Source organism: Sus scrofa, chromosome 13 (assembly GCF_054392235.1).
Source record: "Sus scrofa isolate SSC_HxYL_T2T_F1_AM1 chromosome 13, Sscrofa_HxYL_maternal_Yorkshire_Landrace_v2.0, whole genome shotgun sequence".
NCBI lineage: Eukaryota > Metazoa > Chordata > Mammalia > Artiodactyla > Suidae > Sus > Sus scrofa.
In genome coordinates, this window is record NC_139395.1 from 47,571,073 (window position 1) to 47,591,000 (window position 19,928).

Here is a 19,928-nt window from a genome sequence, read left to right on the forward strand (position 1 = left end):
CCTCCGTCCCAGCACCTGTGCAGTTTTGGATCTGGTGCAGCCTTCAAGCTTTGCTGGGAACAGTGGGGCAGATGTCTTAAGCTGTTCACCTAAGGGGATTCTTCCATGTTGGAAGCAGGAGGAGTGTCCAGTGAGTCTAGTACAGAAGGATATGTAACTTCTGGCCTCCCAAGTCCAGGGCTTAGAGACAGTGTGTGCTGCTGATTCTGCACAGCCCCACTAGGCTGCAGCCCCTTGAGCACACTCCCCTGTCCCCCTCTGTGACACTGCCCAGAGCCTTGCCCAGATTTGAGGCCCCTTGGGTTTGACTAAACAAAGTTGAGGACAGCAGGGCCCTTGAGGCATGTTCAGAAAGGTCTCTGTCCCAGAGGTCCCCCTCCAAACCTGAGGGGAATCGAACAGGCAGGTGGCAATACTTCCTGTGACGGTAGCTACCGGCGGGGAAGGGGAGCGCTGGAGAGCTGCAAGGCTGTGGCTGCATTGAGACCAGGGCTCTCAGTGCAGAGACCCATGAGGTGATGAGACGTGCTCGTGCGTTGCTGGAGGAAGGAACAGTCGATGGCAGATGACAGGGCCGGGATACCTGTGGAGCGATCCCTGAGCGCCAGGCAAGGCACCTGGACTTTCTGCCCTGGACAACCGGGACTGCAGTGGACAGACCCTGTGGGAAAGGCCCGCCTCTACTGGGCGGGGCTCGCAGGCGAGCCCTTCCACCTTCGGCCACCAGAGGGCGCTGCAGCCCGCGCGGGGCTCTACCGGGCTGGTCGCGGAAGCTGACGTCATCGGTCCTGCTGAGGACGCGGGGCACAAAGGCAGCTTTGTAGGGCGGCGGCGGCTGCTCTGCGCCCGCGGTGAGACAAAGCAGCCTGGGCCGGGGTCGGCGCCGCCGAGGCGGGGAAGGCGGAGAGTAGGCCCAGGACCTGGGACCCCCGCCTCCGCACACCTGCCAGTCCCCCCTCGGCCTTGGGGCCCCGAGTCCTGGCAGGAGTTGAGAGACTGCAACCGCCGCATCGGAAGCAGATCAACGCCTCTCAGACCCGGTCCCCGCCCTAGGCCCTCGGGCTTTTCCTGCTACCCCTGCTTCTGAGGTTCTGAGGAGCGCGGATTGACAAGAAGTACAGAATCCCACGGCTAAGCAGGATCCCTTCCTGCCTTCAGCGGTCAGCCCTAGACCCCGCTGAACTGTAGATATACGGGCGGGGCGGGCGCCAGAGATAGTTCCTTCCTTCCGTCCTGAGAGAAAACCCTGCACAGAGGGCCATTGAGGGGCTGGCATTGTCTGCCTGAGGAACCCAGTGCCTCCCTCCCTGGGTGGGCCACACAGGATTCTGGCCAGGAGCCCTTTATACCCGTTGGCAGTGGGTCTGGGTGGGGTCCTGGCAAGCAGTGCTTCCCTGGGCACAGACAGCTAGGCTCCCACCTGCCCTTGGCCCTCCTACCCCTGCTCCGATTTTGAGAGCATAAGGCTTCATTGTCCCAGCACTGGCGGGGGCGGCCTCTCAATTCATCCTTGTTTTTGATGGTTGGGAAAATCCCAGCCATGGGGGGCAGGAGGCAGGGGTGGCTTCCCAGGTGTCCTGCACCCTAAGAGGAGGGACTCCATGAAGTTGACTCCTGGAGATCCCCCATTGCCTAGAGCTGTCCAGGGCTGGACCTCAGCCATCCCTCATCCTAGGAGGAGCTGGGTGAGGAGAGCCAGAGATTCAGTGTTCCCTGGCCTGGCTGTGTGGTCCCTCAGAGTTCTCCCAGCCTAGGAAGGCCCATCTTCCTGGCCCCACCCATGGGCAGCTGCATCTGTGAGGCTCAGAGCCAGGAAAAGGACCCAGGCTCCTGCTCCCAGACCAAGCCATGGATCCCAGTATGAAGTGGGCTGTCTCCCACCAGTGGGGACTGTCAAGAGGCCGATCCACCTCCCAGAAGGCCTGCTGCACTCCAAATAGTTTGCTCAGGCTACTCATGTGGTAGCAGCCTTGCTATTTTTAATCCATTGCGGGGGGATGACACCGGGACACAGCTGGGAAGAGAGAGACAAGCCCTCAGAGTCAGAGAAGTCTGAAGAGGGGAGGATGCAGGGAGATGCTGTGGGGAAGAGGCAGTCCAGGCTTGCAGCCACTTCCCAGCGCCCCTGGGCCAGACCCCCCACCCCCAGCAGGTGGGTGGAGACTCAGTTGCTAGGTGCAGAAAGGAGGGGGTGCCCCATTAGAACCTGAGCACCTGAGGCTGTGGGGGCTGCTGAGGCCTAGAAGAACCCCTTACCATGTTCCAGGGCAGTCCCATGGCTCCTCCTGATGTCAGGAGATCCTCCTTCTCCCCTGAGGACCCCTCAGAATCATTCCCCACCCTTGACCCAGAGTTCCAAGTCAGGCATCAAGGCTGGAGCTCTGACTCCAGCCACCTGGCCTGTGGCATGGCCAGCTAGGTCCTAGTTGCCCTGGGAGTCAGGAAGAGGTCTGGGATAGGACTCCAGATTCTCTTGGCTGAGTTCTGGGTCCAGCCCACTCTCAAACAGCTGAACCCAATCCTTGGGTCTCTTGCCCTGAAAGGGATCCTAGCGACCCTCATCCCTGCCATAGGGCTATGCATTCCCCCAAGTCTCCCTTGAACACCTGGAGGGGAAGCCAGCACCCAGCACACTCCCAAGGAGAGCCTCAAGCCTGCTGAGGTCTGCGTGCAGCTGTGCGACAGCAAGTGTGTCCGTTCTGCCAGCCAGTCAGCTCCTCAGTTAACCACACAGTGACGGGCACTAGTGTCCAAGGGGTAAGGGTCAAGGCCGTGGATCTCTTTTCCTTCCCTGCTTTTGTTTCTCCCCTTGCAGGAGACCCAGCCTCACAGGTGATGTTATTTAGGAAAAAAATTTGTTTGACATTCCTTGGCATTACTCTGTTTTCTGACCTCATTATGGGTGGAGGGAGTCAAGTCCTGAGTGGCTGCTGCAGGGTCAAAAGGGGCCTGAATTATCCCTTTCCATCAACCCCCCCAAGACCCAGCAGGCCCCAGAAGGTGCAGGTCCTCCTGCAGGCACTTGTTTCCCTGTGCTTGAGGCCCTTAAGTGCTGGCATCTGCCGGGAACCCTGAGCCCTTGCAGAGAGGCTTGGACCCGGTGTAACAAGCGTCCAGAGCTCCAGAGGAAGGTGGGTGAGGAGGTGAGTGGTGAGGAAAAGGCCAGCAGGTGGCAAACGGGAAGGCCTAAGGGGTGGAGGGCCCAGCCCAGGCTGAATCCTGGGGTGGCTGGAGTTCTGGCGAGGTTACCTCGGGCTGAGCTAGGGAGGGGTGTATGAAATGCCTGGCTAAGAGCCTGGGGTGTCCCCAAGTTTCAGCAAGCTCTCTGAGTGAGGGGCTGGGGAGGGCAGGGTCCTGAAGGGAGGTACTCCGAGGAGAACTGGCAGAAGGACCACCAAGGCTGGGTCCCCTGTGAAGGGGTCCGGCTTCAAGCTGCAGGGGGGGAGGTGAGGGGGTGGGGCTTTGCCCTGTTTTGAAGGAGACAGGAAGGCCTCCTTGAGTTGGCCGCTCTCTGGAGGGAGGAGTGTAGGCTTGGGCACTGTTGGGGTGGGTTGGAGACTTGGAGTAAGAAGACTTAGGAGTCCCCAGTCGCTGGGCAGGGAAAGAGGTTCAGGTGGAGGTTCGGGCGTTGGGCTGGGGGCTGGGAGGGTGGGTAGAGGGGCGGTGGGGGAGGGAGGGAAACAGGAGAGGAGTCAAGCCTGAGAAAACGTCCCATGAAGCTGGGCTGGAAGGGGCTGCCGTGGAATCTCCCTCGAGGCTGGTGGCCTGCATGCCACAGGATGCCCAATGCTGGGATGGCAACCAGAGTGCACACCTGTGGACCCCACATGTGCCAGACTTGCCTGGCCCACCATTTATAACCTGGGGCAAGTGAGGAGAGGAATCTGAGAGATTCATTCTGCTTCTAGGGACACACAGCTGGTGAGCGACAGAGTCAGGATTCAACCCCGCCCCTCCTCAGCTACTTTGGTGGGGATCCCTGAGGCAGGCGCAGTCCATCCTCTTCGAGATGCATCTTGAGCCCCCCGACCAATACTCTCCTGATGCTCTCCCCCAGCAGAGTAAGGGAATGTGGGATTTATGTTAATGTATGTTAATGAGCACAGGGTGCCCCAGGAGTCGACTTTTGCAGCATTCTTGGCACCTCCTCCCCCGCTTCCCCCAGGCTATAGGAAAGGAGGGGAGAGGGAGGCCCCACCCGCAGGCCCCTCTTCTTTCTCCCTCCCCCTTCCCCCCCCTGCTGGGCAACGAAGAAAACAGGAGTGAGTGGAGAGCTGTGATGTGGCTGATGGGGGGGGCTCCCCCCATCCCGGAGGGGCTGACCTCAGCCGGGGAGGAATGTGCAGGAGGCGGAGGGCAGGGGCGGAGCGGGTGGGGGTTGGGCCCCAGCCAGAGGCCCAGGGTTCCTGGTGGCCCCTCCTTCAGCCCCTCCACCTCAGCTCTGACAGGGCTTTCAGAAGGGAAGGGAACAGACAAGGAGGGGAAGAACTGATCTTTCCAAAAAGGTGGGCCAGGGTCCTGCGGGAGCCTGGAAACCGGTCTGGGGGTGTGTGTGGGGGAAACACCAGACAGACCCTTCCCAGGAGATCCTCTGGCGTGGGTAGCAGATTGTCAGGGAGGTTAAGCCTCAGCTAGATTCTCCAGGGCCCACTTTCCTCCCCCCATGCCTAAATCCTCAGGGTAGCCCTTCCTAGTACCCACGTGGCTGGAAGAGGGGAGGGTGAGATATTGGAGCCACCAGCCCTGATGGCAAAAGCAGGTGTGTGTGGGGAGCCAAGGCCTGACCCAGCCCAGGCTGGACACTGGGAGGGTTGGCTGTAGCCTTCCCCAAATGGATGTCCTAGCCCAGCCTAGTCATACCACCTAGAGTCCAGGCAGAGGAGTGGGGGAGGCCCAGCTGGCGACGAGGGCTGGGGATGCAGGTGCTGGGACTTGGTACAACAATCCAGTTATTTCCAAAAGGAAAAACCAAGGCCTTGGCAGGCTGTGCCACTGACAGGCAGCACCAGGGACCTAAGCTGCCTCCCCTGGTGTGTTCTGTCCTTTCAAGACCCAGACCCAGGCTGCCTGATTCCAGAACCTTTGGGGACTTCCAGAGCCCAGAGCAACCCACAGTCAGTGACCCTGCCCCTAAAGGTTGCCTCTGGACAGTCCCTACCCCGAGCTGAACCTGCATGCACTGGGACCTGGGACTGAGGAGCAAAAATGAGACCTGGGGAGGGGGGAGATGGGTGAGCTCTCCCCCTCCTCCCGCCCCCCGCCGCCGGAATCTCCCATCCTGCTCCACAAAGGCGACACGTCTGGAGGTGGGAAGGCTCAGATGGGCCGGGGACAGCCCAGTCCCTCTGGCTGGTGGGTTGAGTCCCAGGGTGTTGGAAAGATGGTGGGGGCTCCTAGTTTCATTTTCCAGTATGGACGTTGGATTTGGGGGTGGTGAAACAGAGGCTAGGACCCTGGACACAAAGAGCTGCAGTAGGGGCAAGTAGGGGGCACAGTAGGGGTAGGTGGGGACCTCAAAGGCACTTGCTGATCTTGGCTGCTTGGGTGGAAAATTGTAAACAGCCAAAGAATTTTGTTTGCTTGCATGGGGCCAGGGGAGGCTGTTCAGGTCCAAAGCAAAAAGAGCCTGGGAGGAGGAAGAGGCTATATCCTGGAAGCCCAGGAGCTCAGACAGGGATGCTTCCCCAATCTCCCTCTTAAGGCCCCTGGTCCTCCCACAGACCCCCACCCTTCACCTGCCAACCGGCCAGCCAGTCTAGCCAGAAATACCAGGCCTGAGGCTCAGGAGACAGAGGCATGCCCCACCCTGGCTAAGCACAGATACTTCTAGTCCAGGGACTTGTCAGGAGATGAGCAGCAGAACTATGGGCACTTGAAGCACCCACACAGCCTCCCTCAAAGACCCCTTGAGGAGCTGCTGATCAGCCTTGGGGAGGATGCATTTTGGGAGGATGGAGAGTTGAAGCCCACTCTCAAGTCCTGGTATGTCCATCCAGGCAGAGCTGAGAGCCCCACTCTGTCACTGTCAACACTCAGCCCCTCCAAGGAAGTACCCCTGGCGGTACAAATAGAGAGTATCCACCAGGCGCAGCTTTAAGCCAAGATCCCAGACCCTCCCCAGCTAAGAAACGGAGGTGTAGGAGGCCCCTCCTGCCCTTGAAGCTCCCTTGGGTACCTCACTGTGTTTGGTGGGGCAGTTCCCCCCATCTCCAACCTAGGAAGAAAGACTGGAGTTCACAGAGATGGCATAGAACCCCTCGCCTCCCAGCAGAGATGTGGGACTGCCCTTTAAGACGAGGTCGCTGGATGATCGCACACCCTGCAGGGCAGAAATGAGACTTAATCACCTGCCCCCCTACCTCTCTGGCCCTCCTCCCCTGCCCCAGACTGGCTCTCATCGAAGCCACTGCCAGCCAGGTGGCAGAAGTACTTCGTGGCCCAAGCGTAAGGAAGGACTGGGTCTTGGGGGCCCATCGGACCTCCAGGTGAGAACCCCCCTCCCCTGACCTCTGACTGCCCTTCCCAGCTGGCTCCTGGGAACCTAGGTGGCAGCTGAGCCGATCATTACCCGCCTCCAGCTCCCCAGCTGTGGATGGGCAGGTGGAGAGCCAAGTCCCTGGGGTTGCCCCGTGTCTGGCGTTTCCCTTCACCAGCTGCGCAGAGCCGCAGGGACTGGGGGCTCTCTAGGGCTTCTTCCTCCTTTGCCTTGACTGCCCGCCCCACTTCTAGAACCGCCGTCTGAGGCATCCTATTGCTATGAAGCCCGACAGGACGGGGGGAGGGATCGACCCTACCCGCCGCCCCTCCCTTGTGCCCGCTCCACTCTGGCCTGGCCACCAACTCCAGCCGGTCCCGGCTGCCTGCCCAGTCACCCGATCCGCCCCGTAAACTTGACGGCGGGGCGCGGCTGGCTTGGTGGGGGCGGGGGCTGCTCCTTAAAGGAGCCGTCAGAGGGTGCCCTTCGGCCCCTAGGCTTCTCCCCTTCTCAAGGGTGAGAAGGGGCTAGGGTGAGGAGACGCTGCCGCCGGAGCTCTCTGTGGAGTGTGAGAAGGCAACCAGGTGTTTTGTGACATCGCAGACCTCACAGGCTTAGAAGCGGCAGTGGCAAGTGTCAATGGAAGGAAGGAGGGAGGTGGGAGTCCTAGGGTGGGAGGGGTCTGAGGCTGCCAGCTCGGCGCGGGCATTTGGGGAGAGCATCTGGGATGTGCCCCAGGACCTTGCCCCACACCAGGGCTCCTGTGCCTGGCACCTGCCCAGCCAGCTTCTGGGAAGGAGGGTGGGCATTGCAGCCAGAGCCCGGCCCCACCTGAGGGGTCCTGGGAAGGGCTCTAGCTCAGAGAAGTGGAGGGGCTCCGAGATGAGGAAACCTCCAGAGGCTCAGCTTAGGGAGACAGTGGAGGCTGGACAGAGACGGGCAGTTCACCCGAACTGGGGCTGAGGCTGCCTCTGGCCCTTGGCTCTTCTCAGCTGATTCTTCTTGGGGCAGAAGTCTGAGCTCACAGAATTTCTGTGTGTGACCAGCCCCTCCCACTCTCTGGGGTGGGGAGAGCGAGGTCAAGTGCAAAGCTGGGGCTGCTGGATCCAAGAAGAAGCAGCCCCAAGTCCGAAACAGAGGTGTATGCCCAGCCCTGGGTCTCCCCGCAGCCCTCGTTCCTCTGAGAAGTGGGTTTCCTGGGATGCCTCAGATTTGAAGGCAGTGATTGATCCCGCGGTTGTATTTGCTTACCTGCATGTCCAGAGAGATGCATACACTTGTGTGCACACACACACACTCGTGCAACCCACACATATACATGCTTACAAAGTGCACACACCCCAGACATATACTCACGGTATAGGCATGCACACAATACCATGTGTGTGCATACTCACATGTGCCACACCTCCATGTTTAATAAAACACACTTGTCACGTGGTCTCACATAGATATGTACACATGTTCATATAGATAGACATACACACGTGTGCGATACAGATATACAGAGGGACCCTCAGGAGCGCATTCACACTCACAGGCGATCATACCATTGGCTCCAGCCCCAAGGTGCTTCTGTTTCTCTGTGGGGGCCTTGGGGGCACAGCCACATCCAGAGGCCCCGCCCCCCCATACTCTCACACCCATGATTGGCTTATTTTGCTCATTGCACTTGGCACCTCTGAAATAACTGCACCAATCTGAGTCCTTGCTGGCACTCTGCCTCCTCCTGCAGAGGGACCTTGTCTGAGTCCCCCAGTGCCCCCAGCCTCAGTCCCAGACTGGCGTAAAGTAGGCACACAGAGTTTGTGAATAAATGCCTGTGAGTGTGTATACTGAAGGGCGGGTTACTGGGGAGGGTGACGTGGTGGGGCGGGTGCCTGACACTGTGGGGTTGACCCCAGGCGGTGCCCAGCGTGGGTGTGTCTGTGATCGTGGCCAGGCAGGGCACCCTCTGCGGGAGAGGAGGGCTGAGGGCTGGGAGGCGGAGTGCGACCCCCCAGCCTCTTTCCCCAGGGGCTGTAATATGATCCCTGGGGACTCCCCCCAGCCTCCCGCCCTCGCCCTTGCTGCAACTCCTTCTCTTCCAGATCCTGGGGCAGAGTCCAGGGCGGCTCAAGACTCCTCCACACACACCCGCTGAACCCTGAGCGCCCTGAGCCCCGGGGATGGGGCGGACCGAGGCCGCCGCCATGATCCCGGGCATAGCCATGTTCTGGGTGGCAGTGCTGGGGGGTGCAGCCCCCCACACCCCACGCCTTCGCCTCTCCTTTCAAGGTAGGTGCACCTGGCAGGCGGAAGGGCCCAGCTCCTGGTGAGCAGGAGAGGGACCCAGTGTGGGTAGGGGGCATGTGTTTGCTGTCGCCCTGGGTGTATGCCACTGGACCGAGTTGGATTGGGGACACTCTCAGGCCATTTCAGTTAACCCTTTCTCTGGCCTTGGTCCCCAAGCTTTCTGGCCACATTCTCATGCTTTCCCAGGAAGACCCCCTGGCAACCGATCCTGCCTCTGTCCCATCTCCTACTCCCAGGGCAGTTGAGGTGGGGCCATTAGAGCCCCCTTCCCACAACCACAGGGTGGTCATTAGGCAGTGGCATCAGCTTGAACCCAGGCACTGTGTGCCTATACAGTGAGTACATGTTTGGGGTGGCAGAGAACCCTCAGCTTGACTTTAGAGCTGGGGTTCCGGCTTCCCTACATGCGGGCCTACACCCCAGAACCCTTGCCTTCCTGTATGCTGGCCAGGAAACCCAGCTCAGAGACACCTCTTGTCTGAACACACCCGAGAAGCTGCACCTGCTTTCCCCGTGGGTGGGGGCTGCACTGTCCATCCTGGATGCCCTGCACCTGAGTGGGCCTGTCCCCTCCAAGTGTAAACTCATACACATGTAAATTCACACGTGTGTGGGCCAGGTCACACACAACTTGGGCCTGTGAGAGAGACAACACGCAGGGCCTAGAGGAAGTTTGTAGCTTGGCGGGTGAATCCTTAGCAGCATCCCCATCCCACAGAGCTCCAGGCCCGGCATGGCCTCCGGACCTTCAGGCTGGAAAGGACCTGCTGCTACGAAGCTTTGCTGCTGGATGAGGAGCGTGGACGTCTGTTTGTGGGTGCCGAGAACCATGTGGCCTCTCTCAGCCTGGACAACATTAGCAAGCGGGCCAAGAAGGTGCCAGGGACCCTCAGCCCTAGCACTGTCCCTGGAAAGAGTCCCAGGACCCCACTCCAGGCTGCCTGGAGAGCCCTAGGAGGACAGACCCCCCCCCCCCGAGTGAACCCCCTTAGCACAGAAGACAGCCGAAGTCCCTGACCTGTGCTCTCCCTCCCCCACCCTCCCCATAGCTGGCATGGCCTGCCCCTGTGGAATGGCGAGAGGAGTGCAACTGGGCAGGGAAGGACATTGGTGTGAGTGTTGGCTGCCCGGGTGGGAGTGGGGAGGGTCAGCCCCTCACCCTAGAGATGGGCAGTGCTAAAACAGAGGCCTGCCTGTTCTAGCTGTGAGGGGGCAGGAGGGTCGAGGTGGCTGAAGTCCGGAGGTAGTGAGTCAGGGTCGGGGCTCATGTGATTCTTCTTGGGGGCCTCTGAGTCACAGGGGGCAATTCAGGCCTGTGCTTCCCCGCAAACCCATGCTGGGGAGAGGTGGGCCGGGCTGGTCACCAAGGGCACCTGGGGGCCCGGAAGTCCATGTTAGTACTTGTCTGGGCCCATGCAGAAAAGAGGAAGGGGTGGGGGATGCCACTGGTGAGCTGCAACCCTTTACCGCCACCTCCCTGGGGGAGGCCTCATTGCTCCTGCCCCTGTCTGCGTACATGCCAGACCGAGTGCATGAACTTCGTGAAATTGCTGCATGCCTACAACCGCACCCACTTGCTGGCCTGTGGCACAGGGGCCTTCCACCCAACCTGTGCATTTGTGGAGGTGGGCCACCGACTGGAGGTAAGGCCAGATCTAGTCAGGGAGGGCAGTTGGGAGGGTAAGGAAGGGCCTGGCAGTAATGACTCCCCCCTGCCTCCCAGGAGCCCATGCTCCGGCTGGACCTTCAGAGGCTAGAGGATGGCAAGGGCCGGAGTCCTTATGACCCCAGACATCGGGCTGCCTCCGTGCTGGTGGGTGAGTCCAAAGGCTGGGACCCCAGTAGAGCTCCTGGAACCCCTCAGAGACTCTAGCATCTCGCAAAGTCCCAAGACCCTACCTAGAGCCCTAGAGATCCCCATAGCCTCACTGAATTCCCAAAAGCCCCCCCACCCCCATCCCTGAGCCTCCAGCTTTGCTAAGCAGCCCTTGCTCTGTCTATAGGGGAAGAATTGTACTCGGGAGTGGCTGCAGACCTCATGGGCCGGGACTTTACCATCTTCCGCAGCCTAGGCCAGCGTCCAAGCCTCCGAACAGAGGCACACGACTCCCGCTGGCTCAATGGTGAAAGGCTGGTGGGGCTGTTGGGAGGGTGCCCTCATCTCCAACAGAGCAGGTGCTGTGTCAGGCCCATAAGGGGAGTGAGCAGTGAGTGCTCACCTGGTTCCTGCCCTGGGTCAGGCTCTGCACTAGGCACTGGGTCTCAGGGCAGACAAGATAAATATGGCCATGCCCTCTTTAAGTTCACAGGCCTCAGAATGAATACACAAGAAGATCAGTTCCAACGGCCATGAGACACAGTGAGAGAATAGAGAAGAAGGGCAAGGAGGCATGGTGGGGATGGTGGAGGTAGGGTTGGAGAAAGGAAGCCATCTGCTCAAGAGAGATGTGAGCTAATTCCCAAAACACAGCAGGATTGAGGAGAGAGCATGAGAGCATTCCAGGCAGAGGGAATAATTAGTGCAAAGGACCTGGGGGTAGGAACAAGCCAAGAGACAGACTCTTGAAGGAAGCAATGATAAGGGGCCTAGACTGTCAGGGTAGGGTTGGGCCAGGGTAGATTATTCTGAGTGATGGGACCGAGCAGAGGATTTGAAGCAGGAGTGGGGCATCTACTTCCTGCTGGAGAGGAAGATTCATGAATGAAGGTAAAACCAGATACCCCATATCCCTCCTTTCTTGGCCCACTGGCATGGAGACATGCCAGGGGCAAGGTAAGAGGCCCACCCCTGGCCATGGTCCCCTGCCTGTGGACTTAGGTGGCCATGGTCTCTGCTGCCCTCTCGTGGTTTCTTCTTGATTTTACAGGCCCTCATTCTTTCGATTTGGGGTGGGGGGGGCTACTGTCTGAACTTGATCCTGGAGGTTGTGTCTGCTGCTGCCCCGAGGGTTTCTGCGAGCCTGAAAGGAAGGGGAGGTGGTGCGTGGGTCTCTTAGCTTGGAGAAGAGCCAGGACCTTGCTGACCCCACACCTCTTGCTGTGGCCAGAGCCCAAGTTTGTCAAGGTCTTTTGGATCCCAGAGAGTGAGAACCCAGACGATGACAAGATCTACTTCTTCTTCCGTGAGTCGGCAGTGGAGGCCACACCCGCACTGGGACGCCTGTCTGTGTCTCGAGTTGGCCAGATCTGCAGGGTGAGGCATCTCTGGGCCACAGTCTGTGACCCCGTCCCCTCCCTTTTGCCTTTGTGTTGGTGTCCTGCCCTCATCCCTTCCCACTGACCCCACAGAATGATGTGGGCGGCCAGCGCAGCCTGGTCAACAAGTGGACTACATTCCTGAAGGCACGGCTGGTATGCTCAGTGCCTGGCACTGAGGGTGACACAAACTTCAACCAGCTTCGTAAGTGACAGGAGTGGGGGATGGGGAGGTGGGGGATGGGGAGGTGGCAGAGACTGCTGTGCACCGGCCCCCAGCTAGGTCCCTTCCCTGCAGAGGACGTGTTCCTGCTGTCCTCTCGAGATCGCTGGACCCCACTGCTCTATGCTGTCTTCTCCACATCCAGGTGAGGTGTGGGAGGGAGGCGGGCAGGGCTGGTTGGGCTCCACTTGAGCCCCCTACTCCACTTACATCTTCTCTTGCAGCAGCATCTTCCAGGGCTCTGCAGTGTGCGTGTACAGCATGAATGACGTACGCCGGGCCTTCCTGGGACCCTTTGCGCACAAGGAGGGGCCCTTGCACCAGTGGGTGTCCTACCAGGGCCGCGTCCCTTACCCCCGACCTGGCATGGTGCGTAGCCCAGGGACTCCCACCACGACCTGCTTAAAGCTTCAGTGGTGAAGAACTTGGCATGGGGTTTTCTTGGTGAATGTGGTTTCTTCCTGTTGTTATTGGGAAAACATTGTGTTCATCAGACAGGGCTCTGCAGGGGAGGCCATGTTTCCCCCTCAGACTCCCAAGGGCAAGGCTGGGGCTCTTCTCTCAGATTCCCAGGGCGGGCCTCTGGCCATTACCCCTACCCCCTGCCCCAATGTCCGGTTCTGGGAGGTCTCCTCTGGAGGGCTGCCCACCAGGCCCTTATACCCACATCCTTGTTGTGCCTCCTCCCCACCCTCCAGTGTCCCAGCAAGACCTTTGGCACCTTCACTTCCACCAAGGACTTTCCTGATGATGTCATCCAGTTTGCCCGGAACCACCCCCTCATGTATAACTCAGTCTTGCCCATGGGGGGACGCCCTCTCTTCCTACAAGTGGGTGCCGGGTACACCTTCACTCAGATTGCTGCCGACCGAGTAGCAGCTGCTGATGGACACTACGACGTCCTCTTCATTGGCACAGGTCAGGGCCCTGGCATGGCCACCCACAGATCCAGGCCAGGCCCTTTGGCCTGTGAGTGGAAGCTCCCCCAGTTCAGTCCCATCTCTGTATCTTTGCTGGGATGTGTCCCCATCTCCTTCTGGATGCTGCACTGATTGCTCTAACCCATGTTCTTCACCTTCCCCATCATGCTGAGGGTGGAGGTCTCAGAGGTGAGGAGAGCCCTGGCCCTAGCTGTCAGGGAACACGAGGAGTTGCTCACCCCCTCTCATCCCTGCAGATGCTGGCACAGTGCTGAAGGTGATCTCTGTTCCCAAGGGTGGCCGGCCTAATGCTGAAGGGCTGCTCCTGGAGGAGCTGCATGTGTTTGAGGTGAGGCCTAGCCCCCATTATCTGGGGTACTCCAACCCCTTGGAGCCCTGTTCCTAGTGTTCCTTCTCCCTCTCAGGACTCAGCAGCTGTCACCAGCATGCAAATCTCCTCCAAGAGGGTAAGTGACCAGAATGCTTTGGGGTGGAATAGACCCACCCCAGCGTGTTCCCAGCCCCCCCCCCATTCCTCTCTTGGTAGTTGTAAGTCTTGGGTTCGAGTACAGGTTCTGCCCCCGCTAGACTGTGTGACCTGAGACCTCAGTGTTTCCATTTGTCAAGTGGGGAAAGAGATCCCTGACTGATGCGAGGCGGGTACAGGGCCGCCCTCGGTCAGCCTGGAGCCCCTTGTACCCCTAGCACCAACTGTACGTAGCCTCTCGGAGCGGGGTGGCCCAGATTCCGTTGCACCGCTGTGCTGCCCACGGCCGCGCCTGTGCCGAATGCTGCCTGGCACGTGACCCCTACTGCGCCTGGGATGGGGCCGCCTGCACGCGATTCCAGCCCAGTGCCAAGAGGTGGGCAGGGGTGGGGGCAGGGGGAGGGTTGCCTGGAGGGAAACTTTCACTGCCCCTGGCAAAGAAGGGCTCACAGAGGCTCCAATGTTCCCACCTCCCCAGGCGGTTCCGAAGACAGGACATAAGGAACGGTGACCCCAGCACGCTGTGCTCTGGAGGTGAGTGCCCCAGCTTACTCTCACCCCTCAACCTTTGAAGACTGCCCCATCCTGCCTTGCCTGAAATCTGACATTCCTCTTGTCCCCAGACTCTTCCCATCCCGAGCTGCTAGAGCGGAAGGTGTTCGGTGTAGAGGGAGGTAGCGCCTTCCTGGAGTGTGAGCCTCGCTCGCTGCAGGCACGAATGGAGTGGACCTTCCAGAGCGCTGGGGAGGCGGCTAGCACTCAGGTGAGCTCCCCCTCACCCCCCAGGTCCTTGTCCTGCTCCCAACGTCCAGGAAGTGCCCCTGATTAATGAGACCCTTGGCCTTCTTCGCAAGTCTGGACGAGGTCCAGCCCCGCCCAATGAGTCTCCACCTAATCAGACCCCTTACTCCACTTTGGACCCTTGCCTGCACTCCGCTTTCAGTTGAGGCCCTTTTCCTCTAACTAGGCTCCTGGCGCCCCGGAGCGTCTGAGCGAAGCCCCGCCCTCGCCCCGCCCCCCACGTTCAGGAGAACTCTGCTCTGTTCGGGTTTCCACATGAAGACAAAGGTCCTCCTGTCCCTAACTTTCAAATGCGTATGTGCAGGCACCCCTTTCCTGCTTCTGCTCGGCCGCTAATGGCCCTTTGCCTCTCCTGTCTCACGCTGGGAACCGGAAGCCCAGTTCCCCATCCTGACCCTGACGCCCCGCCTCACGCTGGCCCCGCCCGCAGGTGCCGGCAGAAGAGCGCTCGGAGCGCACTACGCGGGGGCTGTTGCTGCGCGGGCTGCGGCGTGGAGACTCCGGCGTGTATCTGTGCGCAGCAGTGGAGCAAGGCTTTTCGCAGCCGCTGCGTCGTTTGGCGCTGCACGTGCTGAGTGCCACGCAGGCCGAAAGGCTGGCCCGGACAGAGGAGGCTGCTCCTGTCGCACCGCCAGGACCCAAGCTCTGGTACAGGGACTTCCTGCAGCTGGTGGAGCCCGGAGGCGGTGGCAAGAATTCCTTGCGAATGTGTCGTCCACAACCCGCGCCGCGCCCACTGCCTCCTGAATCGCGGAGGAAGGGCCGCAACCGGAGGACACATGCCCTAGAACCGCGTGCTGAGCGGGGGCCACGCAGCGCAGTGCACTAGTGATTCTGTCGTCCCCACGCCGGGGACTGGGGAGGAGGTGACAGGCGGGAGAGGGGGCAGTTAGACCCTGGGAGACAGCTAGGGGCCCGACACTGCGGTTCCTGGTGGAGGGAGACACGGACCGACAAGCCCTGGCCAAGGGGCAGCTGTGCCCGCTTATTTATTAACAGGATAACGCTTGAATGTAATCCCAATAGGGGTGGCCCAGGCTGGGTACAGGGTACAGATGGTTGGGAGGAGGCAGAGAAGCGGGGTTCCCGAGCGTTGACCTGGGTGGGGGAGGTGCCCGGAATGCCCACCCTGGGGAAGGACCATCTCTTTGGGCGATGAGCAGAAAGCTGTGAACAGGCTGGGTGGGTGGGATGGGGCAGCCTGGTTGTACTAATGCAATAAACATTATCAGCTGAAGCTGGAATGTCCCCAGTAGAAAACCGCTGGTCCTAGTATTACCAAATCAGGTTCTTAAACTCTTTTTTTTTAATTTCTTTTTAGCTTCTTGTCTTTTCTAGGCCCACACCTGCGGCATATGGAGGTTCCCAGGCTAGGGGTCGAATTGGAGCTGTTGCTGCCGGCCTACGCCACAGCAGCATGGGGTCCGTGCCTCGTCAGCGACCTACACCACAGCTCACAGCAACGCCAGATCCTTAACCCACTGAGTGAAGCCAGGGATCGAACCCAAAATCTCATGGTTCGTAGTTGGAGTCCTTAAGCACTGAGCCATGACGGGAGCTCCCTTGAACTCTAACCAATAGAAATTGATAAGAGGTTAGAGGGGCTTTATTGGGACTCCCGTTACAGTATGGGGGGGGCAAACAAGAAACAGGTGCCCAATAAGCAGCAGGTGCCCTTGCTCACACCATGAGGGAAGTGGGGAGGGGGCAAGCTGGTTCTTTAAATGGAGTGATGGTGGTGGAAAATTGATTGATCAGTGGGAGGAGTGGCTTAGGTGGTGTGTCCACCCCCTTGTTGGTGCTGTGTGCAGGGATCAGGCACAGTAATCTGCTTTTGCTCCCTACTCCTGAGAAGTGGCAGTTTGGATTTTGGCCCTTTTGTTTCTTATTGTTCATAATTTACCCCAGCGGCATGCATGTAGTTATTTTTATATATTTTGATAGTTTGTATTCTTTTGCTTGAGGAAGAGACATTTGTCCAGGTATAACCCTGCAGCAAAGAGTCCTAGGTTGCACCCTGTCTCTTCACCCACTCCCCCCTGCCCCCCACTGCCCCCAAGGATTCCTCAGCTCTTAAGGGATAAGGGCTGATGATCTCTTCTTCTGAAACTATTCCTGCTGGGCAGGGGATGCAGACCCTATCCTACCCTAGGGGTGTAGAAATCCCTCGTTGACTGTTTTAGGTTCCTATAGGGACCTGGGCTACCCTCAGCTGGAATGGGTTGGAATCCTTGAGCCATCCTGAGTCTTGAAACTGTTGGAACCTAGAAGGCGCAAACTTAACCCCAAGGTTAAACAGGGGCCAAAAAGGAGGATAGTAATAGCCACTAAATGGCCCAGAGTGGGCAGGAACCAAGTTCATTTGGGGAGGCATTCCCTAACTGATGACCACACAGCTGGTGGTATCTCCCCTGCCAAAAATGTGAAGCTGTTCTGCTTGGGTGTGTATTTCTATAATATTAACATTTCTCCTGTCTCATTGATTCAGGTGCAGGAGGAAGTATTAAGTTATCCCACAAATTCTGCGTTTTTCTGTCAAAAGGCAATTAAGAGCTAAACGATTATCTAGAGTTAAATTAGCCAACGAAACAAGAGCAGCCTTAAGTCCCATTAAGGCCTACCCTGTCTGGATTATCACATAACCAAGCTGTCTGGTGAGACTGCTCAGTGTTGCTTCCTGATAGATAAAGTCTCCCTGTGGAGCTGCAGTCCTGTGGCTAGCCTTGCCACTGCTAAGATCATTGCTCCTGCTCTCTGGGTTTGGTGGTGAAAATCCCTCTTATCCCTCTAGTTCCCTCTCCTGTGAAGGGGACATCATCACTGCAGTTAGAGGCCATAGGTTGATTGAAAAAGGTCAGGCTCTGGCTATAATTCCATAACACAGGGTGGTTTGGGTGTCTGCAGAACAAAGCCCTTCAGAGGTGCAGAAGTGAATGTCTGCCTCATGGTTATTTGGAGCTGGGAGTCCTTGAAGAACAAAGCTATTGCTAGTATGTGTGCAACTCGGGGAAAAGAAACCATTCTTTTGGTCGTTTAGACCATATGATGTCATAAAAGTCTTAATAAAAAATGCTCCAGTATGATTTTGTCAGAGAGCAGAGGCGGGAAAGTCAGCTCACTATTTGTTCCGTATCCCACAAGTGGGTTGAATTTGATTTCAAGGAGATGGAAAATTTCCTTATTTGAAACAGCACACATGGGTGAGGTTGTAAGTACAGCGTATTGTTGTATAAGAAGCAGAACAGCTGATATAATTATACCTGGGGGCGGGAGTGCATTGGGGGTGTGTGAAACAAATGCCATTTGTGGAATTTAACTTAGTGTGCCCCATGCCTTGGGTCCCATTGTATGGGGGAGTCAGGTAAAAGCCCTGGGATAGCCCCCTGGAAGGTGCGAGTGTGCCTAGCAGAGGTCAAGGGAGTAGTGATTTAGGTAGTCATCGGAAATTGTAGGTTCAGGTGAAATGCAAGAGAAAGGCTACTAGCCAGCTGGGACTGTTGATGGCATGGCCAGCATTCTTGTAAATATTCCTCTTTGAATATGATTTTGGAAATGTTAAGTGAGTTTTCTTGTCATTGTCCCTATTCCACCCCTAGCCTGGGAACTTCCTTATGCTGTAGGTGTGACTCCTAAAAAAAAAAAAAAAAGGGAAAGAAAGTCATTTTCCTGCCTGCAATGTCAAGGGTGACTCGAGGCTCCCTTGGAGCAATGAGGATGCATTGTCTTAGGATCTGGAGCCCACCAGGTCCTTGGGGCATGTTGGTTGATCATTTGGTCTGTAGGTCCCTCTGTGTGATGGTATCTCACCCCAATTTCACCAGGAACTCGGGCTGCTTAGGGTTGTTTCTTTGTTGCCCACAAGAGGGAGCTTGCAACAGGCCCCCCCCTCCTTCTGACAAAAGGCACACTGGTTTCCCCCCAGGTGGCTCCTAGGCTGTCTGCCTGGGTTTGTCAGCCCTTTAGGGTCCCCTCGACGACACAGTGGGTCAATCACAGCAGCCCAAAGCCGTGTTTTCTTCACTGGCCTCTGTTAAGTCTCACTGCTGAGGATGGACCTTGAAGGCCTCCTCTACCAAGGCTGACAGCGGGGTTTGGGGCCCAGCCTCAAGCTTTTGTAACTTTCTCCTGAGCGCGGGAGCAGACTGGGTGGTCAAATGCAGGGCTAAGGGCGATGTCCCTTGTGCAGACTCAGGGTCTTAATTGGTGCCCTTCCTGAATGCCTGTCACCCGGCTCAGGAAGACTGCTGGGTTTCCCTCTTTGGGTTCTGCGTCACTTCTGGGACCTTGTCAGAACCTAGGCTTTGCCATCCACCTTTTCATTGCTTCTGACAGACGAGAAATATACTGTCCCATCCTGGCCTGTGTGCTTGTGACCTTCCGAGTGTTACCCCTGCTTGAGCCATGTGGTGGTGTGGATTGGTGGCCACTGGGCTCTCTGAGTTTGGGGGGCCTTTTTCAGGGCACATACCTTTTCATCCAGGGGGCAACATGGGCCAGAATAACTGATGTCCTGCCAGGTCAGGCAAAATGTTGTCCCAGCCTAAAAACATGTGTCCCTGATCTTGTCAGGGTTCACGGAGAACCCACCCAGTCGCCCCCTACAAATTTCTAGGGCCCCCATGGAGAAGAGGACACACGAACTAGTAATCCCCCCCTTCCCATCAGTTCCTTCCCGAAGCGGGTAAGAGCCTTGTGGGGCAAACGCGAGGGCTGACCTTGAAGCTGATTGGAGCCCCTTTGGGGAAAGCGCCCACCAGGGGCTCCAATTCATGCTCAAGTTTCTGATTGGACAGGGGAAGCAGGGGTCCAGGGCTGAAGAAGATGGTGAAGAGGAAGAATGGGGGGGGGGGTTCCCTGAGGAAGAGGCTCCATGTGCTGATGGTGAGTGGGCGGTTGAAAGAGGGGATCCCTGAGAAGGTCTGGCTCCAGACATTTGGGAGCAATACAGAAATAGAGGCTAAACACACATGACAGGAACCCCTCTGACCAGGGTTGGGATACAAAGGTTTTATAAAGACCTGTGCATATGGGACTTTCCCCATTTGAGGGCCCATGTACAAAATAGGTCCAACTGCAAAATGGTGTGACAGTGAAGAGGTTCGTTGTGTGGCCACGCCTCCTAGTCAGCCAAGGCATACTGGGGCCAGCCTGGGTTGTCCCAGAAAACCAGCTCATTCCCTTTTAACCGTCTCATTGCAATGGTCCCCCGTTGCTAAGGAAGCAGCCATGAGGAGAAATCTTTAAGGGATCAATCCCTGGGTGTTTGTCATATTTACCTAGACATTTGGGGCTAAGCTTTGCAATCCTGGGGGCCAGATGGAGTCGAGGCCTTGTGGAAGGACAGAGGGGATCACAGAATAATTCCCTCCCTAGAGTGAGGAAGGAAGAGGAAGAGTCTCCAGGATGACAGGAACAGGAGTGTAGGTGTGAGGACCGCAGGAGAGGTAAAGGGAGGAGGGGCAGCAAAAAGTGAAAGAGAGGTGGGAATTCCCGTTGTGGCTCGGTGGTTAACGAATCTGACTAACATCCATG

At 57.8% G+C, this 19,928-nt stretch overlaps 1 protein-coding gene and 1 long non-coding RNA gene across 9 annotated transcripts; both read left to right on the forward strand.

Moving 5' to 3' along the window:
* The first annotated feature begins 4,432 nt into the window (after positions 1-4,432).
* LOC146397325 (uncharacterized) lies at positions 4,433-5,982 on the forward strand. The gene is made up of 3 exons (XR_014823154.1): positions 4,433-4,505; positions 5,051-5,352; positions 5,721-5,982. It is a non-coding gene; the product is annotated as an uncharacterized LOC146397325 (long non-coding RNA).
* Positions 5,983-6,987: 1,005 nt separating this feature from the next.
* On the forward strand, positions 6,988-15,656 carry SEMA3B (semaphorin 3B). Of its 8 annotated transcripts, none has more exons than XR_014823081.1 (18): positions 6,988-7,104; positions 8,566-8,752; positions 9,489-9,646; positions 9,820-9,882; positions 10,294-10,413; positions 10,494-10,587; positions 10,774-10,893; positions 11,818-11,963; positions 12,059-12,170; positions 12,264-12,333; positions 12,413-12,557; positions 12,887-13,106; positions 13,366-13,457; positions 13,534-13,575; positions 13,830-13,971; positions 14,074-14,129; positions 14,219-14,358; positions 14,827-15,656. XR_014823081.1 is itself a non-coding variant. In XM_013981737.3 (18 exons), exons 2-18 carry the CDS (start codon positions 8,644-8,646, stop codon positions 15,223-15,225), a joined length of 2,244 nt encoding a protein of 747 aa, XP_013837191.1. In that variant the 5' UTR covers positions 6,988-7,132; positions 8,566-8,643; the 3' UTR covers positions 15,226-15,656. The 8 variants fall into 8 exon arrangements, 6 of the variants coding, with proteins under 6 accessions (XP_013837191.1, XP_084844407.1, XP_001927890.1 ...); XR_014823082.1 differs by having other exon boundaries at positions 12,416-12,557; XM_013981737.3 differs by having other exon boundaries at positions 6,988-7,132; positions 13,814-13,971.
* Positions 15,657-19,928: the final 4,272 nt, after the last annotated feature.